The sequence below is a fragment of the Anarhichas minor genome, unplaced genomic scaffold (assembly GCF_050575085.1).
Source record: "Anarhichas minor isolate MPS153535 unplaced genomic scaffold, ASM5057508v1 ptg000026l, whole genome shotgun sequence".
Classification (NCBI taxonomy): Eukaryota; Metazoa; Chordata; class Actinopteri; order Perciformes; family Anarhichadidae; genus Anarhichas; species Anarhichas minor.
Window position 1 is genome coordinate 10087851 of NW_027466472.1, and position 27680 is coordinate 10115530.

Genomic DNA, 27680 nt, shown 5'->3' on the forward strand with positions numbered 1-27680 from the left:
AGGGGTAGAAGCACGCTGTCAGTCATTTTGAAGTAGGCAGAGACAGATGCAGCAGACACAGATTTCCTCATGTGCTCTTCCTGTTTTGCAGAAAGATATTCTGGGACACGTAAAACAATCACTGTCTAAAGTGGAAGTGAACAAGACGCGTTGAGAGAAATGCTTTGAAATCACCGATCAGCTGTATATACGCTAAGTTTCAATGAGGTGCCAGATCAGACACGTTTTCTTAAAGCCCAGTCACTACGAGCTGCAGCGAGTTTGATTTGTGAAGTGTCAATGTGCATATGTCTGAGGCTCTTGGATCCACGGAGCACCAGTCAAGAGGAAGAGCCGTGATTCTCAGGACACAGACGCAACACCACCGCTGCAGCTGCACCCTCACACCTCTCTACACATGCATACTGTGTATATATATCTATATATATACATATATTCCCTCTCTCTCATTAGCTCCCCCTCTCTTTCACACACTTGTTTTTCCCCCGTCTCTTCTTCCTCTCCAGTGTCTCGATGACTATGACGGTGATGATTCACGTTATGAATCACGGACGGATATTTTTGAAGGTTTCAGCCCACATATCTCACTCTCTTCCCCCTTTCTCTCGCTCTCTCTCTCTCTATCCATCCTTCTCTTTTTCACTCCCTCTCCCTCTATTAATGCTTATTCTCTGTCGTGCTTTTCTTTCTCTTCAAAGTTTCCGTCTGTGGTAAAAATCAATAAAAAGATTTGAGAAAGGAAAATGTCAGTCTGTGGCTGGCAGGATTTGTCTTCACTCCACATCAGAGAGAAAGAGGAGCCAAAATATAAGAGTGAATGTTAAACAACCTCTATCCACCATGTGTTCCTTTACAGCTACCTTACTCTGTGCCTGCTGGTTGTGAATCACCTGTGCTTAAGCCAAGTAGAAACTATTATTAAAGATTCAAAATGTTATTTCCCGAGCACTACATTGACAGCCTGCACTCTCACTTGGTATTGGTGGTTATTTATATATTTTTCAGTAATCCTCTTTTGAGAGTGTTGATGCAGTGGATTCTTTTTGCGTCAGACTGCTGACTACTGGTTTTAAATAACTCCCACCATCACGGTGAGTCAGGTCCTATCGTTCACAGTAAGAGCTCGTCACCACTGGATGGCTCTTATCAGAGCCACTTGCTGTCACCTGTCACATGTGCGCACACACACAAACACACACACACACACCCACAGTGGCTCATGACGTACATCCGACCACATTGTCAGGAGCGGCGGTGAGAAGTGCTGAATCCCTGAGAGGATCGAGCAGCAGATGTCCTATTATGAAGAGAGAGGTGATTCTATTGATCAGCTGCAAGAATCCAAACTGACTTTGTATTGTGGGGTTTTGATTATGCTCTTAGGTCTGGTTGCGTTTAGGCAGCACCTCCAGAACTTGGCGAGGACCAAAGGCATCCTGGAGCTGAACAAAGTCCAGATGCTGGTGGAGCAGATGGGGTCCGGGGAAGGGGCCTCCATGGGCCCCCTGGGACCACAGCACCACTTTCACAACCTCCTGGAGGTCAGTCTTAATGAATAATCATACAAAAACACACACTCAAAATCTTTCTCTTCCCAAACCCGGTATCAGTCGGCTTTAGTGCCTCTACTATCCTCACCCTGTGTTGCCCAGAAAAAAAACAGGCACCCAGGTGTTGTATAACCCCAAGAGAGGCAGCCAACTGTGGCTTGTTTACTGTCTCCCGTCCCCCTGCGGCCTGGAGCCTAGGCCAAAGTGAATGCAGCCATTGTTGAAGTCAGTCAGACTTACCAATAGTAGTGACTGGCACTCAATAGGCCCAAGCTGCAATCACACACAAAGACAGGCACACATGCACTAAATGATGCACACACAGAAACGCAGCAAGAGGAACCATTTAAGGAAACATTTCTACTCTTTCCTGTAAAAAAAAAACACCAAATCAATGGTAGAAGCAGACCATATCTAGCTGTTTTCCTTTTGTCCATCTCTCATAATGCAATAACGCCGCTCTTTGTTGGTTATGATGATCTGGCGCCATCATCCTTTTAATTTGCTTTCATTTCATTTAACTACTGTGTAATGCCTGTGGTTCATGCCATTTAGAGAAAGGCATCTGGCTGATCAGACACCACACAGGCATTTTGTCAGGAGACAACACGGGTAATCCAGTTAGACCACATGATGAAGCACCCAGACCCTGACACAGCTTTATAGAGAGGGTATCTGGGATAAGTGTGTCCACATGCATGTGTGTGTACATGAACATAAACATCCCGTGTTCTAATGCTTTATGTTTTTGATTGAAGGGTGAGGCGTCCAAGCAGCAGGAGGGCCTAGCTTTATACCAAGGTGGGCCGCAGCCGCCTCTCCTGTCCCGCAGACAGAGTTTAGAGACACAGTACCTCACTCATACACTACAGGTACAGTCGAACGCCAACTTCACTCACCTGTCTTTCTCACTTAAGCCAAACGGCTGCTTTGAAAAACATTCAGTGATATCATTTGGAAATTAAATGGTTCTGGGATCTGCCGTGATGTAACAACAATGAAACGGTTTAACAATTGTCGCCATGGTACTTATCCTGAACACAGTCATCAGTCCCAATCTCTCTTCTGCCCCAAAAGGCCAACGTCTTAGCAAACAGTCCTGCTAGCTGCCAGCTTTTCTGTCAGGACACTCGAAGTTTAGAGCAACAGCTGCAGGAGCACAGGTAAATAACACTGTACATGTCTGCTCCACACATCTCCTTCTCAGTGCTTTTCTCTTTTGTTCATTTAGCTGCGGTGACGTTTCACTGCTGAAAGATTGTATTCAGGGCAAAAAAAAGAATTTGCTTAAATGCAAATAATTCAAGTTGGTTGTAGATTGCACTCCACTGACAGAGCTGCACTTGTTTAAACACCTAGGAATGAAACTACAGCAAGTGTCAGAGCACAGGTACACTTACCTTGCCTGATCAGACTGAAATGCCATTTTGTTTTGTGAGTTATAAAAAAATCCATCCCCTGTACAGTTGACATGAACGGGGAGATTAGCTATATAGACCAAAACCGCTTTTGTACTTGCTGTAAATATGTTTATTTCTGCTGTATATTTGGGCATTTAAACACGGAGGTCAATGGGGATTGACTCGCCTTTGGGGCCATTTGAAGAACTGCAGTTTTTGGCACTTGCTAACTGCGTTAGCTTGGTTTCACAGCACTTGCCCCTTGGGTAGCAGTTGGTAGCAGCTGTCAATGCTTTTCACATTGATCAAAAAAAAAACATGTCAATTTAAGAGTTGTCGTTTCTGTACAGCTGTGTCAATCTCATCCATGCCTTTCACCATTTTTGTGTTTCTATTTTTCTTGAATGTAGTTTTGTGGCAAGCTAGCAATGTAGGAAGCAGGTGTCCCCATTCTTAATGCCATCTACTAAGCTCTGATTGGTTGACTGTTTCTCCAACTGTCAATGAGCAAAACGGGCCTATTTGAATTGACAGCGATTATACCAGACAGAAACTACCATTTTTGAATTCAACGTTTTCTGCAAGCTTTTTGTTCGTCCTTGTGTTGATTCAAAGTGTTGTCTTGATCTAAGTGGGATCTACTGCGCTCCCCACAGACTGCACCAGAAGAGGATGTACCTGCAGCAGTCGCAAGGCATGGGGCTGCCGGTGTACTTCAACCAGATGCAAATAGCTGAAGGATCCTACCCGACAGGAGGCCCTGCTCTGGACCCGGCGGCGTCTCAAAGTTCCCCTCAGGGCCCCCCCATGTCAGCTGCCCACCAGCCTCAGCCCCAGCAGCAGGGCAGTCCTCAGGCCTCGCCTCCCTTCAGCCACCCCCATAGCATGAGCCCCTTGATGGAACCGGGCGAGGGCCTGGTTTATGATCCCTACATGAGCCACCACCACTACACCCAACACCTGCCTCCTGGATCTCACCTCCACCACCAGCTCCACCATCCCCTGCCTCACGAAGCCTCTGCCAGCAGCCTGGGCTTCAGCTACCTTGCAGGCTGTGAGCAGCAGGCCTTGGGGCCTTCCAATGAGGGTCTCCACCAAGATCATTACGAGTTCCCACTGGACCCCGCCCTGTTTCCCCCGCCTGCTCCAGGAGTGGCCGGAGCTATGGCTGGGATTTTGGCAGGCCCGGGCCGGTCAGACGGCCCGGGCCTGCCTGACCTGCAGGGCTCTCTCCTGGACAGCGAGATGATGGAGACCGTGGACTCCCAGCATGGCTTCGTACTGGTCAACTAAAGCCAGCTGAAGGGGTAGAAAGCAGTATTAAGCAATGAGAACCTTCGCAGCAACAAGAGTAGAGTGAATGGAGATATAAGTGGAGGCCACATGCGTAGCAACAGGGAAGGAAAAGTGTTCATTTCTGTACGACTCATACAAACTTCATTTCTTAGTTGTGATAAATCTCAGACAACCGTTCTACCGCAATCCTCCCTTTGCCCTCTTCCTTTCCTCCCTCTCCTCCTCTGTTCTTGTTCTCATCAGCTCTGTGAGGCAGGAGCAGGTCCCATGTGTGGCACGATGTGAGCTTCGCCGTACTAACTTGGCGAGGCTGCTGTTGTCATGCACGTTGTCACACCTGTGAAGATCGGGGAGGTGCTGTCAGAGTGCAGCATTTCACCAAGAAAGGGGTTCGGAAGTGAACTAATTTAGGACCGACTGTCAGGCAACCATAAGGACAATGGCTGGCAGTGGTTTTTTTGTATTTAAAATAGGACACCATCTACATCAACAGACTGGTTCTCAAAACACTTGAGATTTTTTCTCTGTGGATTTTTTTTTTTTTTTTATAATTTCAGTAGATAAAAAAAGAAAACAGAAAAATGGCCCTCATTTATCATGGTACCAATGATATCACCTCAAATTCAAGTGTTTAATGTGATGGCGATATTTATGAGCTTTTAACACTAACATATACGACATGTAACCTTTGTTTGTCATCTGCCTTAACAAATACCCTAACCATGAAGCACCAGATTGGGGAGTTGAGCACCGTTTGTTGAGCAGTGCTAAACTCGACCCAAGCTGGTTTTTCTTTTTAGTTAATTGATGAATGAAAATAATATATACAACACAACTCTGTAGCTGCAGGCTTTTGTGTGGGCCACGTGACATAAATAATAGTAACTACTGATCCTGATTTATTTCTTACTACTGAACTGCTTTCCCAAGTGGCCACACGTCTCTTTCACAGTTGAATTGTGGGTCATGCGTTTGCCTGATAAATGAGGGCTGATGTAGTTTAACCTGTGTTTGGAAGTTGTGGTGTTTTTAGACGGTCAATATTATTCTATTTCTGTGGCAATACTGAAGCAATATTAATCCTTAATGTTGAGGGGTTGTGGATGGAAGCCCCACCTGTACAGCCAACTCTGATTGGTTCCCGGGGACCTGAGTCGTCGGCAGTGTGACATCACTTGAGCTGATGATGTAACCAGGACTTGATCTCCCCCTCACTCGGCCTGGAAGTGCAGGGACAAAGCCTGGAGACGGAGAGTGAGTGTGATTATGTCTGTTTGCACAATTCATAGTGCAACTTTTTCTGCATTCATGACATTTGTCGAAGAAAAGACAAACACTGTATTGACGTCTCCTTTCAAAAATAACAAACTGTGCTTTCCCCGTCAGTGCACAGTTGTAGCTTTTAGAATAATTCTGGTTTACATCCTCAGTGCTCCAGTCATGACTCTGTGTTGTGTTATTAATCATGTTTATGATGGTGGAACGGCACCTTAACGATTCCTGCGTTAGACTTCATGAAAGAATGTTTCTCTCTCTGGCACCGCGGCATCCGTGAGATGAAGACCAACAGAACATCAGTCACCCGACACTGGATTTTGACTACATGCACACCGCCGCTCTTTGACTGACCGGTGAATCCGCAACAGCACTTTGACTGTGTTCAATCTACTTGAAGCGCACAGATGTATCTCCTCTGACAGACGACAAACGGAACAACGGGACGGCGAACGTCAGGATGTTACGACGAGATTATTGGACTGTGACCATCTGCCAAACTGCCTGACCTTTCTGATCTTGGGTTAAACTCTTCGAGCGTTTGTCAGATTAGCCTTCAAAACAAGACGGTCTGTAGACTGGACTGAGCAGACTTTGTAGAGTTCACAATCAGACTCTACAGTACAGATGTGGTTTGACTAGAAGACTTTAGAGCGAACGGTCTTAAATGACGGCTGGAAAATGTGGACCAACTGTTGTTACAGTCCTGTGCGAGACTTAAAGGAAAAATCCACCCTGAAGTTGACCAGCAGTCCCAAATCATTGTTAGGCTTATTTAGAAACATTTTAAAAAGACGTAAAATATATGCTGGTTATGAAATTCATTGCTGAAGAAAACACCAAGTTTTGATGTCGGGATCCGCACCCTTTGAGCTCCGACGTTGAACAGTCGAGAGGTACTAACAATGGCCTCGATAGACCAGAGTGCAGCGCAGCCACAAGACATGTTGCTGATCAGGTCCTGTGGTTGCGTTAATTGTTCCGCCCATAGATTTATGTATGATTGATGTGCTTATATGGTCATGCACCCACCGTTTATTGACAGGAATGAGCTCACACCCAGTTTCTGGGTCATGTTGAACATGTCCCTTTAGAAAGAGAAGGAGCTCGAGTGTGAGGAAGAACATCAGTCAGCACATGACGGTGTGGGAGCGTCACGGGGTGGATTTTGCCTTTAAGTGAATATTTTGATGATGATTTGCTTTCATTTAGTCAATGGTCAGGCTAGAGCAGCTACAGGATGATCTGTGGAGGTTGATTACTGGAGCACTTTGACAACAAGGGGAAGAAGAGATGTAGCGAGAGAGGAGGAGGCGGGAAAAAAAAGGGGGGGGGGTTGTATCTCGCTGCTGTTTCCTGGCAGATGAAACAAACCGGAATCTGTAGGAAGCACCTTTCTCCTCTCGCTTCCCCACCAATAATGGACACAAAACAAATTTCTTTCAAAGAAAGACCTGACACAGTAATACTTCTATCTGATTGTTGCTGATTTTAATCCAAGAAAGAGAAACGCTTGTCAGTTTACGACGGGCGTTCTTTGTACAAATTAGTGGTGTAGTGACTCTTCGGTGCACCCGAAGGTGAATTTTGTGTGGAACGTGAAAAAGTGTTCAGTGTGCCTTTTACTTTTCCGTATTTTCAATCTAAATTAAGATTTTAAATAGCACTATTATTTCTGGTTGAACCCTTTTTTATCATTTTATTTTCTTATTTCTTTTTTTTTCAGAAAATAAGTAGAGCCGGGTTTTACAAAAAGGTACAAAACCAAAGTCCCTCAGAAGTCTCCCTGTACGACCCACCGTGTGGAGTTTTGGAGCTTCTTCGGCCGCTTCTCTACAGTGCTTTGTTCTTGTTGGTCAATCAGTGTATGCCATTATAAAGTATTATAGCAATATTTCTCTAGTTGAAGACTCAAGTCATGAAGATTCTAGCGGATGGGTTTCCAAGTATCATAATTTCACCTCCTGCTGATAAAACAAAAGCATCAATCTATCGATAGAAACCCACTTTTATATTTACCTTCATTGATGTTGACCACACATAAGCTAACTTGCTGTTGAGATTAAAAAAGGTTTATTGAACATAAAGATATTTGGTAGGTGGGTGTTTTTTCTTTTGTGCGTCAGTGTGTTGTGACAATACTTTCAAATGGTGCTTTTGTGTTCATGCTGGTTATTGAAACGCGGCTACAGAGCTGACACTTAAGTATTTTTCTTCCACACTCGCTCTGCTATCTTCCCCACGTAACCCAATTGTCCCCTAACTACAAACTGCAGCCGTCTCACAGCGCCCCAGGGTTGCATGGTGTAGGCGTTGCTTAATGACCTGGAAAAATGAATCACACCAAGTGCTTCGTATAAACTGTTGAGTCAGACCGGAACTAAAAGCTCCCGAGGCGGACGATCCAGCAGGAGCTCAAGGACTGGTTCTGTTGCATCGTTTGAATATTTGTATTTTCTAAAGCTAGACTTTGATTAGCAACTGAAGTGTTTGTTGACGGGGTTAATGCCGTCACAAATGTGTTGCATGTTTCCAATCACAACTATAGAGGAGGTGACAGATGTGCCATAAAAAAAAATACCATAATCTAGTATCCCATTAGCAATATCATAGTATAGTATTCCTTTAAAAAGTGTCATTGAAAAGGTTACAGTATACCATTAACAAAAATGTGTAGTATGCCATAAAGATATCATACAGAAAATGTAGTCTTAAAGTAATTTGTTTTAATCACAATCTATGCCATTAAAAAAAATGCCATAGTAAAGTATGCCATAAAAAATGTCATTCAGAAAGTCATAGTATTGTATGTCACAAAAAAAGTTATGGTTATGACTAAACTACTAGCACAAACAAGGTTTTTTATTATTATTAAGCTGCAACGCCCCTTTTAAATACTATATGTGGACTCATAAGCACCTTCCTGTGATGAATCTAAAAATAATCACACTTAACCATACACACATCAATCACTAAACAAACCAATGCTTTCTTTTGTACACCCAGACGTGATCCTCAGCTGCCCTGTGGAGAAACTCTTTGGACTCGGTGTGTACAAGCAGGACAAGGGGCTGAATAATTCATCCCCACTGATAAGCACCCTAAGCCCTGACCGCTGCTTTAGATCACTGATGTGACGTCATCGTTTAGTTCATCCCCATGGCACTCGCTTGTCAATATTTATCAAACTACATCAAACACCTTTTTTTTCTGATAGTAAAAGGGGGGCCTGTCCCTACCGAGCTCTGATTGGTTGACCTCCGTTTCAACATCTGAGGAAAATGTAAGGAAAAACTGTAAATACATCCAGAGCACAATATGCTAGAAAATAACTTCTCAATGCTGTTTCAGAGCAGAGGGTTGTCCCTGTTAGAAAGGATCATGTAGAGAGAACACGTCAATCCAATCAGCCCCCTCAGACAGAGAACAGCTAATCCCACTAATGCACCACCAGAGGTGGGGTGGGGTGGTGGGGGGGTCAGTGTCAATCTGTTCATAGGAACCAAGTTCTCACTCTTTGAATCAGACGTTTTTACAACATGCTGAGCCAAACTGATCATTCTGAATAGGGCCACACTCGCACTGGTCAGACTTCTCGATGTAGCCTCACATTTTGCATCTGTTGCCTTTTAATGCAAAGTGAAAAGAGCTGCAAGACGGCGGCTTTGTCTGGGGATCCACCCATGAGCTCTACACCTGCTTTGGTATGAGAGAAACGCCAGATGAAACCAGATAACAGGTAAAGGGATATGTCGACACATATTTGAAAAGTGCCACAGAGCAGAATACTTCCCTAAAAGATAGCATTTTCCAGTTATTTATAGCACGTATTCAGTGCCATTGTCTGCCATGGAGACCTTCAGCTGGCTGTCTGTGGCAGACTATTGGGGGGGGGGGGCAGCCAGCAGCTGATACGAGGACAGACGGTGGTAATCTTCTCTTTCTTTCAGTAAAACATCACAATGTCAGAGCGGGCCCGTTCACTCGCCGGCCCAAAGTATTCTGCAATGACATCAATGGTTGCCATGACTACAAAAGGAGGGTGGATGACAACATCCTACTGCGTCTTTTTTAGAGCACGAGATCACAGCCCTGTTCGGGAGTAGAGCTGCTGCACACACACACAAAAAACACAAGTAAATTGATTAAAAAAAAAAAAAGCTTGCAGACAAATGCTCGCGCTCTTGATATGGAGTTGAAAAAAGAAGTTTTGTAACGAGGTGGGTCTTTTCTACATCCAGCCATGTAATACACACCAACAAAAAAAAACATTTACACTGCAAAGCCTAAACATACAGGCAGCCGTGAATGCTGTAGCTCTGCATGGTGTGTGTTTACTTATATGTGAAATCAGCTCTTCGTTGAAGGTCATACTGCACCCTTAGGTATTTGACCCCCATTGTTTAGCGCAGTCTTGTATGGTGGCCAGCAGATGGACAGAGTCTAGAATCCCAGTACAGATGACCCAGTAGTGCCTGTGGGCTCTGGGCTGGATGTTACAGCAAAGCCAAAGAGTCACTCACTTGAGCGATCCTCGTGTTTGCTCCGATTTGATCTCGAGACATTTGATATGGTTTACACACCTTTGCTGCATCACTGAAATATGACAGAATAAAGAGAGGAAGGGGAGCTGAAGTGACTTAAAGGAGATGAGTGGGCCCTGACTGATGTCATTTGTCACCTTGAGAGCATCTGACCTCACTATGTGTGTTGCGTGGGCGTTTGTGCGTGCGTGCGTGCGTGTGTGCGTTCGTGCACATGCATGTGCGTGCTGTGTGGGGGCTTTGCTTGACTCCTTTCATTATAAATAACACAGTCCTGGGAGGCAGCTGCATTGACGTCAGGGCTCTCAGCGCTGTCGAGGGCTCTGGCTGCTGAAAATCCCCCCAAATAACGGGATCTAAATAGAAAGAAATAGGTTGCTGCCGTTTCATTACTGCCTCGTGAACTCAAGTGGATTTAAGGAGGCGGATTAGCTCTCGCCCTCAAGTAATCGTGTCTTAATGAAGATTTTCGGTTGTCGAAAAAATTTTGTTCAAAGCTTTGGCATGTTCCTCCTGAGTCTAGATCACCAGCTTAAAAAAAAATAACTCTCACGTAGTACTGTATACGTGACGAAAAGGCAAAAGTATTGTTTGGTTATCCGTCTCAAAGGTTCCATAACATTTATCTGTTTCCTACTTCACAATAGCTCTCAAGGTGGTCTCGCGGTAGCAGAATGTGCTGACACACAGCAGCTGCACGAAGCTGTGCTGTACAGTATCTGTGCATAATGTGCTCTGGCTGTGAGGTGTATACAGCCAAAGGGCTGTGTGGAGGATTGGGATGGCACGTGGCTCACAGGAGGGGTGATGGGAGATTTGAGGAGATTAAAAAAAAGGAGAATTGAGATTCTTATAAAGATCTCTGCCATGTGATGTATTGCCCTAATCCTCTGTTGATTGCTCATTTGGAATTAACAGATTGATGTCTTGTGCATGTGGCACAAAACAAAGTACAGCTCAATTTGCTGTGTTAATATGGCTTTAAGACCCTGAAAACTAAGTGTGTCAAACTACACATGGTTGAGAAAGACAAATATTCTTCCTCAGCCCAGCCCATATACTTGCTCTCCCCAGCAGTAGTCGGGGTCAGGGCACGTGTCAGCTGCAGATCCTGCCCTGCTCTGCATGGTTCCCTATGGACAAAACAGCCCACAGGACCTGCGCTTTCATCTCTACAGCAGCAGTGCACCAGGTTAGAGCTGACCAAACATGAGACCAGGAACATGTGGAATTAATCCCAGATCTTCTTGAGTCATTTACAGGCTGAGAAGATACAATTTGCACTTAAAATTATATTTTTATAAAAGCAGACAAAGACTATTTACCATTCTTGGACTTCAGGTTTTAAATCACGTCACAGAGGATATAATGAGGCCTTTTTTGATACTAAACATTGATACGCAATTGTCCAGCAACAGCATTCAAAATGTAGCTTTTCTTGCACTACATGAACACTACATTTTTGCCAAAAGCAAATCACCAGAAACCCATCAGCTCCATCATGAAGCCTGGTGGTGGCATCATCCTGCTTCGGGGACACTTCTTGGCAGCAGTCCCTATTAATCTTGTGAAGATAGAGGAGAAAATCAATGCAGTAAAGGAAGCCCTGCTGCAGTCTGCAAGACAACTGTGGCTGGGGAAATGTATTCCCCAGCATGAAAATGAGCCCAAATATAAAGTCATAGCTACATGGAAAAAAAACATTGTTAAATCCTAGAGTGGTTGAGTCCGGGTCAAGACCTCAAGCAAATCCACAACATTTGGCAGGACTTCAAATTTGTTTTGTACTCATGGTCACCGTGTAGCTTGACTAAATGAATGGGGTAAAACTAAGTCTCCAGCTGTTCTGACACAAATAACAACAAACCAAAGCAGCCCTTTGTCTTAAAATATCGACACATAGAGGGTGAATATTTCTGCAATTATATAGAAATAATAGCATTGTATGCAATATGAAAGTCATGAAAAAGTCATACTTAAAAATGTTATTGTATAGAATGCCCCAAAAAATTATGTAAAAGTATTATTTTCATAAATAAGTCATAAATAGTCATTGTGTGGTATGTTGACAAAAGCTATAATATTGTATGTCAAAAAAAAGATCATGGTATAGAATGTTGAAATATGTCCAAAATAGTCATAGTATAATATGTCAAAATATATTGAAAAAAAAGTCATAGAATAATATGTCGAAAAAAAGTCATCGGAAATATTGTCGACATACTATACTTTTTTTACTTACTCTGACATACTATAATATGGCATTTTTTTTAACATACTACACTCAGGGCCATAAGTATTTGGACTGTGACACAATTATTCTAATTGTGCCTCTTTACACGACTCCAATGGATTTGAAATGAAGTAATCAATATGTGGTTGAAGTGTAGACTTTCAGCTTTAATTCAGTGGATATAATAAAAAAATCCCATTAACCATTTAGGAATTACAGCCATTTTTTTACACAGTCCATCACATTTTCAGAAGCTCAAAAGTAATTGGACAATTGTCTGACAAACGGTTTCATGACCAGGTGTGACCTGTTCGCTCACTATTTCATGACAAAGTATGCAGATTAAAAGGTCTGGAGTTCATTCAAAATGTTGAATTTGCATTTGGTAGCTGATCCTTGGAACTCACAGCATGCGGACCAAAAAAAGGTGTCAATGCAAGTGAAGGAGGCCATTGTTAGGCTAAAAACACTGAACAAACATATCAGGCAGACAGCAGAGACATTAGGATCGGCCAAATCAACAGTTTTGTGCCTTTTTAAAAAGAAGGAATGCACTGGCAAGCTCACCAACACCAAAAGGTCCAGAAGTAGATGATCGCAGAATTCTTTCCTTGGTGAAGAAAAACCCTTCATAACATCTACTGAAGTCAAGAACACTCTGGAGGAGGTAGGCGTGCCATTGTTGAAGTCTACAATCAAGAGACGCCTTCAAGAATCTAAATACGGAAGCTTCACAACAAGGTGCAAACCTCTGGTGACTCTGAAGAACAGGAAGGCCTCATTAGACTGTAACAGAAAACATCTGAAAAAGCCGGACCAGTTTGGGAAACAGATTCTTTAGACAGATGAAACCAAGATGAACTTGTACCAGAATGATGGGAAGAGAAAAAGTGTGGAGAAGGAAAGCAAACCACATCATCTGTCTAACATGGTGGAGCCAGTGCTTTGGATGGGCATGTATGGCTGCCAATGGAACTGGGTCACTGGAGTTTGTTGATGATGTCACAGCTGATAGAAGCAGCAGGACGAGTTCTGAGATGTATCGGGCTATACTATCAGCTCAGATTCAGCCTCATGCTACAAAACGTATTGGACGGCGCAGTTCAGATGAATAATGACCTAAAACATACTGCAAAAACAACCTATAGTATGTCAAAATAAGTCAAAAGTAGTCATAGTATAGTATGTCATAAAGTCATATTATAGTGTTGTAGAAATTACAAAAAAGTCATAGTATTGTATGTCATAAAAAAAACGAGAGTATAATATATCATATGTGGGGCTCCTGAAGGCCACTGTCATCTTCAAAGTGTTCAGCTCCAGGTTGTTCTGATCACACCACAGGACCAGCTGATCAACAGACTGTCCGGGATGAGGCCGATGCCGGTTGTGTCGTCTGCAAATGTGTAATGTCGTAAAAAATGTCAGAATAGGACCAGATCATGGTGGATTTAGATCTGGCTGATAGTTTATCATGTCAACAAAAAGTATAGTTTGTCATAGTTTAATCTGTCAAAAACAAAATGATGTCATGAAGTCATAGGAAAGCATATCAAAAGAAGTATGGTGGAGTATGTCATTAAAAATAACTTCTAGTATGTTTTAAAAGATGTCATGAAGCATAGTATGTCATGAAATGTCATGCGTTTTAAAAGACATCATAACAAAGTCATAGTTTAGGATGTCATGAAAAAGTAATTACAGTACGTCATAAAGTCAGTCATAAAACATTTCATAAAGTCATAGTATAGTATGATAGGAGATGTCATAAAAAGTGCAATACATCACAAAAATGTCATATTGTGTTTACAAATTTCATGTTATGTCACAAAGTTGAGTATGTCATTAAAAAGTCATAGTATGTTGTAGCATAAATAATGTCATAAGAATTCAGCGTAGTGTCAGAAAAGTGATTGTGTCGCACGTCATAAAAAGTCATTGCATAGCAAATCATAAGAATTTCATAGTAGCGCATGACATTAAGAAAGTCAGTGTATTATGGCGTAAACATGTCATAAAATAAAACCAGATCTGGGTCATAAAAATGATTTGTTCATAGTACAGTATGTCAAATAAGTAATAGTTTAGTATGTGTAAAAGAAATGTGATAAAACAGAATTCACAATAATTTGCTGTAGAAAATGTTACTAAAAGACTTTCCTCAAGGAGATAAATAATGCATCTTCTATTCCATAAAAATACTTCTAGATTCAAATTGAAGTGGTTGTTCTGATCTTTTCCTGTTGCTCGTCCATCATGTGGCACATGAACAGTGACGAGACCTTTATGTACTTGAGCAACTAGTTATAAAAGCCGGCTACACTGGTTCCTTTGTGTTACTTTATTCAGATTTTTAAAGACACAGTAGTACAGCCTCCCAATTGTTGGGAGAGATTTCAAAATAAAAGCAGTCTCCGTGATACAGGTCAATTAATCGAGGTTTATTCAAGAACAAAATGAGGGGAGGGGGGGGGGGGGGGAGAAGTTCAGGGAAAGACAGAAGTTTATTTTATCAACACAGAAGGTACATTTATTCAACCGGCCCATAACCACCCCCGTAATAAAACAATATGCAGACTTAGGTACTCGTTCTCCATGAAAGCATGCATTAGTTCTCCATCGTGTAGAGATTAGTCAGCAAGAATCCTTTACATTCGCTGACCGTCTGCTTCTAAATCTCATTTAAAATGCAGGACTTTAACGTGACGGCTCTAGGACAGGACGAGGGCCACGGCCCCTCATAGCTGGAGTCGAGTTAGCGTTACCCTCCTGTTAACGGCCATTATTACGTGTCCCTTCAAGAAGAACAACATCGTCTCTTTACAGGACAGGTGAAGACTAGTTACCCAGGCGTACTAAAAGAAAACACCACTGCTTCTCAAAGTCATTGGCACAAAGATTAAGAGCAATGCAGAGAACATATCATCAAATCATTAGCGACTACTAATTCCCACCCGAGCACATCAACAACGTCACTGAGGATTTGGAGGAGGGATGATTATGACGTAGCTGGTCCCTATAGGCCCTCTTCACAGCAGCCATTGTGACCCGTCATTGCAGGGTAAACAGGTGTAATTAATAACATTAATTGCTGCATTTTAAGGTGTGCCAGGGCCCTGGTATTTGGCAAGCTGGCTCACTGGAATGACTGACTCTTAATAGAATGAGCGTAATTAATTTGATCAATAAAACCTATGTTTACCCGGCTGTGACACATCTAAATGGCTGCTGTGAAAAGGGCGCGTTACAGCGGGTTAGGGTTTGACCGATTCAATCCGAGTACAGAACAAACTGTGCATTTAAGTCCGGTTCACAGAGTTGGGAAAGGACACCGTCTGAGACCGATTAGTACATGCAATCATTGAGAGTTCATCACATTACATGCAGTAATGGACACCGCATTATTTCTCTGTCAGAGCTTTGTATAGAACAATCCTGTGAACCGTTTAGGAAACAACAGGTTTGGTCTGGTGTAAAGAAAAAAAAAAAAAAAAAAAACAGAGCCGAGTAGACCTGCACAGACTTCTCAATCAGTTCTCTGGAGAGCTACAGCAGCATCTCATGGAGGAGACGACTATCAAACGGTGAATTTGGGAGGAAGCTCAGCTAAATAAACAGCTTGCTGCTCCGTCTGCTGCTCAGAGTTTGCGTCTAGCGTTGAGAGAGAAGCGCAGCAGTACGGAGAGCTAGCCTAGCGCGGCGGGCTAGGTAGCCAACACAGGCGAGTGGTAAGCTGCAGAGGACGTAAAGGGAGGAATGTGAAGAGGGGTTCTGGACAGCGACGCTTAGCTCGTACAGAAGCACATTAGTCAGCATGCATCACTTAATGCAAGTTCAGCACACTTTGCCGTTGCTAAAGCACCCATTTACAGCAAAGAGGGGGAACCAAGAAGCCTGTGCTGGGCCTGAACATAGTCTACTATTAGACAGTGAACAAAAGGAAGAATGAAAAATGGATTAAACAATTGTTAACAGCTTTCTCTATACATTTACCAGTTGTTCCTGAACATCAATAAATATCTTGTGAAAGTGTTGGGTGGTTGTCTGGAGAGGCCATGTTGGGTTAGTTATGCGAGGACCAGAACTGTGTGAAAGGGAGAAAACAAGAATGAATACATTTCATAAGTTTAAAATGCACGTCAGATTTGCTTCGTGTCATTTAAAAGTGCGTTTACAATAATAAGAGTGAAACGCTTACCACTGATGGCCTCCTGGGCAAAGTACTTGACATCCATGTCTGTGTCTGTGGCGAGCTTCTCCAGCACCGGCTTCACTTCTGTCTGAAGGGCACTTCAGGACAAAGAGGACGACAATTATTGAACAAACGTTCCTCTATCGCTCTGGAGAGAAAACATCCGATGACAAAAATGACAAAGAAGACATACTTGCTATCGAGGACGGGGCCGATCTTCTGAAGGGACTTGGCCACGTTGAAGCGTACGTTGGCCACCTGGTCGTTGGACATCTTGAGGACCACTGGCAGCATCTGCTTCGTGGTGATGTCCTGGCCACACGCCTCTGACAAAGCCTGAGACGCACAATACAGACGGTCACCAGCCGTAAACAGCATTCACAAACAATGGACAAATACTCCATTCAAATAACAAACCAACACAGCTTTAGACATACTGAGAAAATGTGCCACCTTTGCGGGACGTTAAGCCCTTCAAACACGAGGGCACGTTAATGGGAATCGATGCCGTCGACTCACATTGATGCAGAAGAGAGTCGTCATCCTGTGGAGGTAGTTGGGGTCGTTGGCCATGCCCAGCACTTTGGGCACGATGGTGTTCTGCGCCCACTCCGCTCCAAACTTCTCCACCAGCTTCATCAGGTTACAGGTGGCTGCCTCACGGATGGCATACACTAGAATATGACAGCGAGAGGTGTTCCATTGTTTAACTACACGTGTTCAATGACCGGGAGGATCGTAGTCTTTGAGGCAAATTTGTGGCAATAGGCCATGTATACAATAATGACTTTACTTAATTTGATTGAAAAATCTTACTATGTATACATAACTCGGTATATTGAGTAAATACAGTCTTTGTAATGGAGTCAGTGAGGGACAGACTCTGGGCTGATTTCTCTAGTCCTGTTTTTCTTTGGAGGGGATTATACAAGGGTGGCATAGCCCGAACCCGTCATCACCAAAACACACACACAGAAACTCACACCAACACCAGCAGCATTCCAATGATGTAACCCAGTCGGCCCTTTGTCCTCAACTGCAAGTGTGTGTGTGTATGTGTGTGTCTCCAATTGGAAAACTTGATACTCGGAGTGAAAAATGTCCCCAAAAGACAATGTTCAGAGTTAAAAAATGGAGCAGGGTGTGTTGTGCATCTCTACGGGTACACAGCTCTTCCAGGAAGTGAATATGGGGGATAGTCTCACAGAATACCAGTACTAGATGTGTAACTCTTTTAACTGCAGTATAAATCTACATCATCTTCTACGACAGATTTTCTGGAGGTTATTGGGCTGTGAGAACAGAAATAAAACTAGGACAATATTTGGAACAATCTGAATCCATAGAATAAAAGAATATCACCAAACTCTGTTAAAGCAACCACTTGTAAAACGCATGCACTATGTCATGCCACAAAACAGTAGGTTTATATTTACAAGTTCAATTTGTTAATACCGCGGAGAACTTGAACCCATAGAAGTGCCTTACCGTGGTCAATGAGCCAGGCCATACACAGGGTGTTGAGCTTCTCGTCAAAGAACTCCACCCCCTGAGAAAACATGGACACATTGTAATCAGATTACTCTCCTGGACGTCTACAGTCAAATCACATTGCCAATATTTCTTAGTGCCAATTTGAAGACCTTCAAAACATTCTGTGTGAGTTTCAGCTGCGTTCCTAGACCCCGCGACTCACCAGCTGTCCTGCCAACAGAGGCATGTACTCGATGATGGCGAGGCGGACCCTCCACTTGGCATCCTCCGCCAGCTCCACAATGGCTGGCAGCAGCGACTGGGAGAGCTGACGGATGCCGATCACCTCGTTCACACAGTCCAGGTTGGAGATGATGTTGAGACGCACCTCGGGGCACTGCGACAGAAAGACGAAGAGCAGCGCGTTAATAAGCACATGGCAGCACGCACTTTAGCACAACGAAGTATTTTGATATTTAACTCCGCATTCCGAGTGCCACTGGAATAACAAACAATGGGTCTAAGAGGTGGTGATTAGGATCTTTATGGACCTCAGGGAGCTCTTATATTACAGGAATTACAGGATAACGAACCTGCATACCGTAAGAAGTTGTTTTTACCAATTACAGTCTGATGCATCTTGCAACACGTTATCAATCTATAACTCCTTTATTAGCACACTTGATTATGATGTCTTTGAATGAAAGGTGGGCATTGCAAGCCTTTCAAAACAATAAAGTAAAATCTAATAGGGTGGGCCCTCATCCTTTCCTAGCAGCTCAAAGTATTTGAAGCATCATATTGTACAACTCTAGCAGCGTTTTTATCTCTCAAGTGTAACTGTATTGTCTACAGCTAAGCTCCTTTAGTCACTGTAAATAAAATAACACTTCCAAGTAGTTTTGTCAAGACCATTGTAACCCAGGTTTATATACCAGAGGCTTAAATGGAGATACAACAGTCACACTTTGTAATAATTTAGCCAATAAATAAATGGCACGTCTGCAGAACATCCTCCACCGTACTCCCTTTAGACTGTCCTCGGCACCTTGAGTTATTGAAATGTGCAAGTCAACGCTGTCATTTAGGACATAAATCCAATTAGTCACTCTTAGTCTTTGGTTTGTGCTGTGAGGAAACGGGGCCATCTTTAAATAGGAAGCAGTGGAAGAAATGAGAGCCGCAAACCTTCCAAAACATTCACATAAATATACGTCTAACCCAGGGGTGTCAAACTCATTTTTACTCCGGGCCACATCAGCATCATAGTTTCCCTCAAAGGGCCGGTTGTAACTCTAAGACTGTATAAATGTAACTACTTCCTAACATATTGTTAAATAACTGTCTCTACATTTGATTATTGTTTATTCAAGTGTAAAAATATTGTACATGCAGTTATATACATGTAAAATTATATTTAAGCACATTTCTGTTATTATAAATAAATAATTTTAATTTAGGGTTAAGAAACCCACATTACTCTATCAAAGACCAAACTTTTAATGAAAATAACAAAGACAAATATCAAACACAAGTTATTACATTAACTTTGTTCAAAGCTATTTTTGTCACCTCTCTGCATCACTAATGTCCCCGTCGTCCCGTGCATGGCAGCTACATCCAAGAGCTCCTCACTGAGATCAGGTCTTATAAACATGGATAGATGCTCTGTGTCCGTGTTGTCTGTGCTTTCATCAACAGCTAATGAAGAAGACGAGTACCTGCTCGTCTCTTAGCTAGCTGTGTTGTTAGATTGCTGTTAGTTCATGAACTCGGTCTGCGATGGCGTTTCTTCACAAACTGACATTTGTAAAAGTCTGTATCTGGTCGGAGCTCACCTGCTCACATACCTTTAGCAGCACTGGGCTGTAGCTTCTGTAAATATATTCTGCTGTGATTGCACTCTGCCTTTTAATTCTTGGACAATTTGATGTTTTTCTTGGAGGCTAAATTTTGCTCCGTGTTTGGTGTCAAAATGCCGACGTGAAGCACAAACATGTATTCGCTTTCCCACCTTAAATTACATTTTCTTCCCTCTGCATCAATTTTTTTCTTCGTGGACATTTTGGGATTATTTGTCGACCTTTTTCAACTCAATCACTTGTTGGAAAACCTCTTTACGGGCTGTTGCCTCTCCTGTCCACCTGTTGTGATAGTTTTAATGTCGGTACACAGACATCATGCTATCTCATAATTTCAACTTTCTATCTCATAATTTTGACCATGGGGATACTTTTATTTTCAAGTCTAACTATTTTTTTCCCAAAATAAAAAAAAAAAAAAATAAAAAAAAAAAAAAAATATATATATATATATATATATATATATATATTTTTGCTGGTGGATTCACGGGCCACATAAAATGACGTGGCGGGCCTTGAGTTTGACACGTGTGGTCTAACCTGTCTAATCTCAATATGCAAATGTGGTCATGGAGATGTATTCGCAGGACAGGATGCCATTGGGCCATCGTTCTCGATGAACTGGTTCTTTTAGCTGATGAATGTCATCGTACATTCTTCCTTTAGAATCCAGCCTATTGTAACTTTATGCACTCTCGCATAACATATCGCTCCACAAATATACTTCTGTAACAGCTCTGGGAACAAATCCTTTCAAACGGTACGTCTCATACCGACAGCCACAAAAATAACAAATGCAAACCAGACACACTAATGAAAGGATATGTCCAATTTAATTACAGAACTATACTAAAATGTGCTAGCATGACGTACTTTAACCACCGACTACCTAGATTAGACACACATACAATCAAAACGCATCTTGCAGTATCGTATCTAGTTGCAAGGTGTCCAGCGTTTGTTTACACGTCCCTCTAGACACAGCAACCCCGTCCTCTAACTGTACGGCCTGTCAGCTGCACCCATCCTCCTCCTACCAGCTACACCCGGTGGCTGCAGCTAAGTGGCTTTAACCTCTGGCAGATGCGCTGATCCCCAAAGGCCAAACAAGTTGGTAAAAGGCGGGCGCGTCACATGAAGCTTTTGTTGCGAGTGTTACCAAACTAAGCACTGCCTTAAGGGTTTCAAAAGCCAGGTGTGTAAACTGTCAGAAACTGAGCCCGGCCATGACGAGTGTGCGTTGTCTTTACCTCGTCCTTGAGCTGAGCCAAGAAGAGAGGCAGTAAGTGCTCTATTGTGTTGTCCTTGCCCAGGATGGTGGACAGGCCCATGATGACGGAGGCCAGGGCGGACTTCACATGCTGATTGGTGTCTGAGACGAGTTCCTGGTGAGAGACAGAGAGAGAGCAGACAAACAAACGGTTAGGACAAAATGTATGCAATTAAAACATCAGAACTACTGCTGTGGGTCATATTCACAACACACTACAGAGAGGGAGGCTATAATCCACTTGTGTGTAATGTACAATTTCAATATTATTAACGCTTACATTGGAATATTTCTATTTTTAGGCATTATGTTCATGGCACCGTGTCCCAACATATTTCAAAGATAACTGATCAAACCAATATCATACAGAGCTTCAAGTAAAAATAAATAAGTACTTAAGAATTGTGTGACTGTTCAGCTTTGTTTCAAACTTGATACGTTAACAGGATCAGCAAAACCAGCCCTTGTGAAACTGATCTGTACTTTTTGTATGAAATAGTTTATAGATCCAGGAATGTCACTGCCACTTCCATTAGTGAATAAAAAAAAAATCAATTCTGTAAGATTTGTTAATCAGCAGCACTACAACTGAACTAGTGTTGGACATAAAACAACAGTGCCACCTGGTGTTCAAAATCAGACAACTACCGGCACACAGACACCATGTCTTACTCACTGTCTACCATTAATAGCCCTTTGTAGTCAGGTTGCTGTTAGGGGGCATCTTAATGGCTCAGGAGGTAGAGCAGGACGTCCACTAATTGGATGATGAATCCCTCGCTCCTCTACTGTGCATGTGGAAGTGTTCGTGGGCATGAGACAAAACCCCCAATTGCTCTGGAAGGCTGTGCCATCGGTGTGTGAACGTGCATTAGATTAGATCCTGACAGGCAGGTTGGCACCCTCTGACATCAGTGTGTGAGCGTTGACATGTAGTGGAGTTTGAGCGGTCGGAGGACTAGAAAATGGCTTTATAACCATTTACAATTACCATCTTTGGATATCTAAATGTCTGCTGTCTCTACAGGTTATAGTCAGATCATCCCTCCTTTTTATTTTATTCATTTTCTGTGTATGTGAATGCTGTGTACTTGAATGGGTGATATACTTTACGCTGATCAAGAACATCAAAGCAAGCACACAGTTAATGAGTGTCTCGCTGTGGATACATCTGCCAAATAGTTTGCCAATATGTCGTTTCATCCGAGATCTTATTCAAGCATTTTGGTTCTTATTTTGTTAGATTTGGCCGGTTTAAATATTCCACGCATCAACTGCTGAGAACTGAGCAAATGAAGCGAAGGAAAGCAAAGTACAGCTCGTTAAAGAAACCAGTTTTACCACCGCTGGAAGATCAAACCTAACAAATCATAACTGTGTTGTAAATGTGCATCACATTTTACACAGCAGCTTTTTGGCTGAACCTACTGTACTTAACCGTGAGCACACTATTCTATGCAACTGGCAAATAGACATTTGTATAATAGACATTTTTAGTGTCTTTATGAGTGGTTCGTGTAATGCTGTTAAAACGTTTTGACAACTTCTGCTGCTCATCAGCAATTGAGTCGTCACAACACCACATGCCAACTATAAAAAGATAAGCCTCGAGTCCTTTATCCATGCTTAATAACACATAGCAACTCAAAGTGGTTTTTGTTCGACTGAGAGGTGCAGCAGCAGAGAAACGTCACGGTGTGGCAGACAGAACAGTGTATTTCTTACCTTGACACAGGGCAGAATGTGAGTCATGATGATTTGCTCACGATTGTCCTCTGGGAGGTTCTCACAGAACTCTAAGAAGAAGAGAACACCATCAATATAAATATGGAACCGACTGGACAAGAGACGAAAACAAGTTGTTCAATTTAACACATGCAATTTTCAGTGAGTCTCTCTTCTGAAGGCAAATCAATGTCGAAATCCGCGAGCACAAATGAGACCCGCTCTCGCTCTTTGACATTGTTTTGCCTTCATACTCTCTGGTATTAAGGCTTTATTACTGTGTGTGTTCATGTACTCACCTTTGACTTTGTTGGCGGCAGCAGCACGGACCTCAGCTTCACAGTCCTTCAAAAGATTCTGGAAGGCCGGGACCAGATCGTTCTTGGTGATCTCTGGCCCGACTGCTTTCTGGAGCTACATTTGGAGAGAAATATATACGTGTCAATAGCCAAATAAGCATGTGGGGAAAACATCAATAGAAAAAATAAACATGGATGAATTTCAGTGGAGGATCAAGAATAAAAGGTGGGTAATTAAAGCTTTGTAACAGGCGACATACCAACTATGATGATACTCAAAGTTCAGGCTGTCATTGAATTGGTAAATTGTCTCCAACAAGAAGCTTACTTACATGCAGATTAATCTGCCATTAACCCCGTCACTGCCCCACATGCCAAAGTCCTGAACGCAGTGCAACAGCCCGGTTCAGCACTACGAGTAGAGCTGGACCGATTAACCGGCTGCCTATTGTAACCGCACAGTTTTCAGCTGATCGGCCACGACTGGTCTCATATTTTACACATATGTGCCCCATGGCTAAGATATTGTACGTCGCACACGGCGGTACAAACAGCTAAGTCACAGCCAGACACACATTTGTGTGGAATTTCTCCAGCGTGAGTGATGACAAAGCTCAGTTTAACACAACTGCACATCTAATAAAAAAGGCGCAAGAGAGAGAGAGAGAGAGAGAGAGAGAGAGAGAGAGGTGGATGCACTCAGAGCAGACAGCTTGTCAAGTGAACAGTGTACATTTGTGAATAAAACACTGCAGGTGTGCATGTTCATATTGCTAAGGGGATGCAACCTCGGCTTAACAAAGATTTAATTAAAAAACACTTTAGTTGAAGAATCCTGAATGACAAATTGTTGAAAATAGCACGACTATATCGTTGAATTAAAGCAGTCCTCAATTATTTGTCTGTAACGTAGCTTAACCGTATCATACGTTGTAATGAAAGTGGCTGTGACACCTCACATGTAGCCATGACTTACAACTGAACATTCAACCAACAATGGTAGAAAATACCAACATATTTACTGCATATTTGCTAGTCTGCCTAAAAATGCAGAGATGTGATTTTTGGCCCTACATCAGACATGAAAGCGACAAACCAACGTTCCTCCCAGAGTCATGGAACCAACAGTTGGCTTAACAAAGTTGACCATAACATTAAAAAAAAAAAAATGATATTAACCTACAAAGATCAGAAATAAAATGGAAAACATTTTACTGAAATGAGTTAAATTGGACTCACTGACGTTTCATTACAGTGCTGTCCAGCCAGAGGGATGGCCATTAAGAGGACTTCTAACCACCTCTGTGTGTTTTTATTGCTTCATTCTAGTTTTCCTAAAAGTTCAATTAAATATATACTTTTATCCCTTTTAAAATTGCAAAAAAAAAAAAAAAAAGCTACTACCTACCAGTTTTTAACCAATAATGTTATGACAACCATCTGCAGCTTTGAGCAACAAAGGAGGTGTGTGTGTGGAGCCTCGGGATGGGACGACATAGGACTTTATCTTGGAATGCAATAAAAAACACACACCATAAGTTGATGGTGGTGAATTTTAGTAATCGGGATAACCGCTTTTCCCAGCATTGCACATGATCACAGAGGAATGGGAACCAGTAAGCATAACTCTGTCACTGTGCACCAGTGAATGCATGTAATCTCTATTCATAAGAGTACAAGTGGAAATTCACACATTATTGATTAAGCAATTGGTACCAAATTAATGTAAATGTCTTGGTTTCTCCCACTTGTGCACCCTATGTCTTTATTGCTCTATGAAAAAACAAATATGTTCCATTCAGCAATAATATTACTGAAGAGAACATGCGCAACAGCAAAACCACACAAATGTAAATTAAGGAAAAAGTCACATTTGCCAATGCAGAAGTACCAGCACTCTGGAAGTACTTGTTACAGCTTGACTCTGAATCCAACATCATGGAAGAGTCAAACTGGGGCAACACTGGGCTACAATGCACTTGTTTCTCAATAGAAATGTTTGGCCAATTCTACATTTAACCAAGATGCCAGTAACGGGAGGAAAAATTTGAAAAGAAAGTCTGCTACTAACCTCAGAGAACTTGTCAGCCACCATGTAGCGGACCCTCCAGGATTTATCTTCTGCAGCCTGGCGCAGTGTTGGCATCACCAGGGACTCCAGGTCCTCCTGAGGCAGCAGAGTGGCAATGCTGACACAAGCCTCCACAGCAAGCAGCCGCACTGAGTCCTGATGGAGAAAGGTAACATGATCAATTTGGCTATTCCTGGGATTAACAGCCAGGTGGGGGGGATGCAGAACACAGAGTACAAAAGCAGTTTAAACTGAGAAGAAGGAAGACAACTGCTCGTACCTGCTCATCAGAGGCCAAAGCAGTGAAGAGGGAAATGATGTCACTTTTTACGTAATCCAGCTCCAGGACTTTGGCGAACTCCCCCAGTTTAGATGCTGCAGCACGACGCACCATCGGAGTGTCATCGGAGCACAAGGTGCGAAAATGCCTGGAGATAACCACAGACATTTCATCAGAGAACACCGAATAAACAAACCTGTTGAGAAGCCGAAAACAATCACGTCAGGTATTGAATTACTTACTGGCGGATCTCTGCTTTGACGGTGCTGGAGACACGAGGATAACAGACGCTAAAGAGACCACAGGCAGATGTGCGAGAAGTGAACCAGTCGCCACTGGCCAGCCGCTTGACCAAAGGCTCAAAGTGGACCTCCAGGTCAACTGGAGAATGCTCCTGAGAGATCTTGCGCAGGGACTCAACAGCTTTATCTCTGACGACGGTCTCCTCGACGGTAGCTAGGCTCTCCAGAGGAGGCTGTGTATCAAGAAGGACGAAGACGAGATAGGGTTAATGTGCAACTATTTACAGATACAACACATTTAGACTTCAGAAGTGTCCATAACCCTAAACTGAATTCCTCATAAAAACAACCAAAAAATAAATTCTCCGATGACTTACCAAGAGACAGTGGACATACTCTGGCCCTCCCACCAACATAGTGAAATTGCCAAGCTGCTCAGCCAAGGCCAAGAGCACCTCATCTTCATCATAGATGGTGTCTAAGGGAAGAGGAAGAGTCATTACAAATCTGTGCACATATATATATGTATGAAGTTGTAATACAATGACTGATTCGACAGCTAGCAGTTATATAAAGTACCACACATTCAGCATTTTTCCACGTGACAACATTAAAATAAGTATCTGGGTGAGATGATTCACTTTATTACCTGTGAGGAAAGGAAGGAGTTCAGTGCGAGTCCTCTCAACACCAAGTGCCAAGGCAATAGTGGACAGCTTCTTGATGCTGTTCAGTCGTAACTGCAATAAGCATTCACAAGTGTAAGCACGTTCAATAAACGGTGTCAATGATTAATGTTAGGCTTCACAGTACTCAGCTAACCCAGGTAGGAATTAGTAAAAAGGCATTTGATGTTAACGTTATAATCTTGGCTACAGTCCGCGTCTTCGCAACCAGTAATGTAAAACGTAACGTTGACATTATTCAGCGTTTCTAAAGAAAGCTGAACCGAAATGATAGTTTTACGGTTGCATTAATTGATAAACAGGCCAATAACAGTGAACCCACTGCGGCCTGTAACGCCCTGCTGTTGTGATTGCTAACTCGAATCTGTTAGCTAGCATTCTGTTAAGACGATGAAACCAATGGTTAGCTTGTGTTACCAATTGACGTCAATTGCACAGCTTTAACATTTTAGTTGATAGAACTACGCGGCGAAAAACACAAACGATTAAAAGTTAACGTCTTAAATAATGACAGCAAATCAACTATATTGGCAGAACATATCTGATAGGCCTTGGTCGGGAACGTTAGCTTGCGTATGTGCTAGTTAGCTTAGCGTTAGCTGGTAATCAGATGCTCGACTAAAATAACGTCACGTAAAAATGTTTTTACAGAACATTATAAACGACGATTCAAGTGTTACTAACGTACCTGGACATCCTCATTTCGCAGTTCGTCAATGAGAACGGCGATAGGGTAGAGAGAGTCGTCTCCATCAGCTCCTGCCATTTTGGATATTGTTGCAGTTACCGAATGGCGCTGCTGTGTTGCACTACGGGGTTTCTGCGTGAGAAGAGCGGCTGCAGGGCCTACCTATGCTTCTGCTGCTGCTGCCTTCAAGAAACCACCGAGAAAATCCGCAAAGCAACAACTTCAGGTCAAGCGAATAAAAACCACAAAAGACAAAATGAAATATTATATGAAAAAAAACAAAAAAACTTCAACATGCAAAACGTCCAAGAATGGTAGAACCACCGAATTGTGTAACATATAAAGTACCCAATAGTTACAGCAGTAAACGTATCACATTGTCTATTTATAGCCAAAGTACTGAATTTAGAATTATAGTTTATTTACAGTTTACAGGAAAAGTAGGGCCACACTGGAAAAGCACCACCTCACAATGATTCAACATAAACACATGTATTTGTAACCAATGTCATGAATATTTATAATTGATAAAATGCAAAAAAAATTATTATTGAATTTAGTATACTATAGTATATAGTGTACAGTGTATATAAT

General features: G+C 42.5%; 2 protein-coding genes across 4 annotated transcripts in view; one reads left to right on the forward strand and one right to left on the reverse strand.

Moving 5' to 3' along the window:
- Nucleotides 1-7608, forward strand: part of sik2b (salt-inducible kinase 2b) — a 41930-nt gene extending 34322 nt beyond the window's left edge. For 2 of the 3 annotated variants that reach the window (XM_076100182.1, XM_076100184.1), the window contains 4 exons: nucleotides 1384-1541; nucleotides 2309-2422; nucleotides 2628-2713; nucleotides 3583-7608. In XM_076100182.1, coding sequence (XP_075956297.1) covers nucleotides 1384-1541; nucleotides 2309-2422; nucleotides 2628-2713; nucleotides 3583-4243 — 1019 coding nt within the window. In that variant the 3' untranslated portion in view covers nucleotides 4244-7608. The remainder of the gene's footprint in view (nucleotides 1-1383; nucleotides 1542-2308; nucleotides 2423-2627; nucleotides 2714-3582) is intronic. The other variant, XM_076100183.1, reaches the window with a different exon arrangement.
- A 7110-nt stretch (nucleotides 7609-14718) lies between these two features.
- On the reverse strand, nucleotides 14719-27242 carry ppp2r1bb (protein phosphatase 2, regulatory subunit A, beta b). The gene is made up of 15 exons (XM_076100185.1): nucleotides 27087-27242; nucleotides 26362-26452; nucleotides 26090-26190; nucleotides 25713-25945; nucleotides 25471-25618; nucleotides 25191-25346; nucleotides 23120-23234; nucleotides 22821-22891; nucleotides 21076-21210; nucleotides 18187-18360; nucleotides 17979-18039; nucleotides 17010-17164; nucleotides 16684-16826; nucleotides 16497-16588; nucleotides 14719-16382 (listed from the first exon to the last, which is right to left on the reverse strand). The coding sequence occupies exons 1-15, from the start codon at nucleotides 27162-27164 to the stop codon at nucleotides 16366-16368; spliced, it is 1770 nt and encodes a 589-aa protein (XP_075956300.1). The 5' UTR covers nucleotides 27165-27242; the 3' UTR covers nucleotides 14719-16365.
- Between the last annotated feature and the right edge of the window lie 438 nt (nucleotides 27243-27680).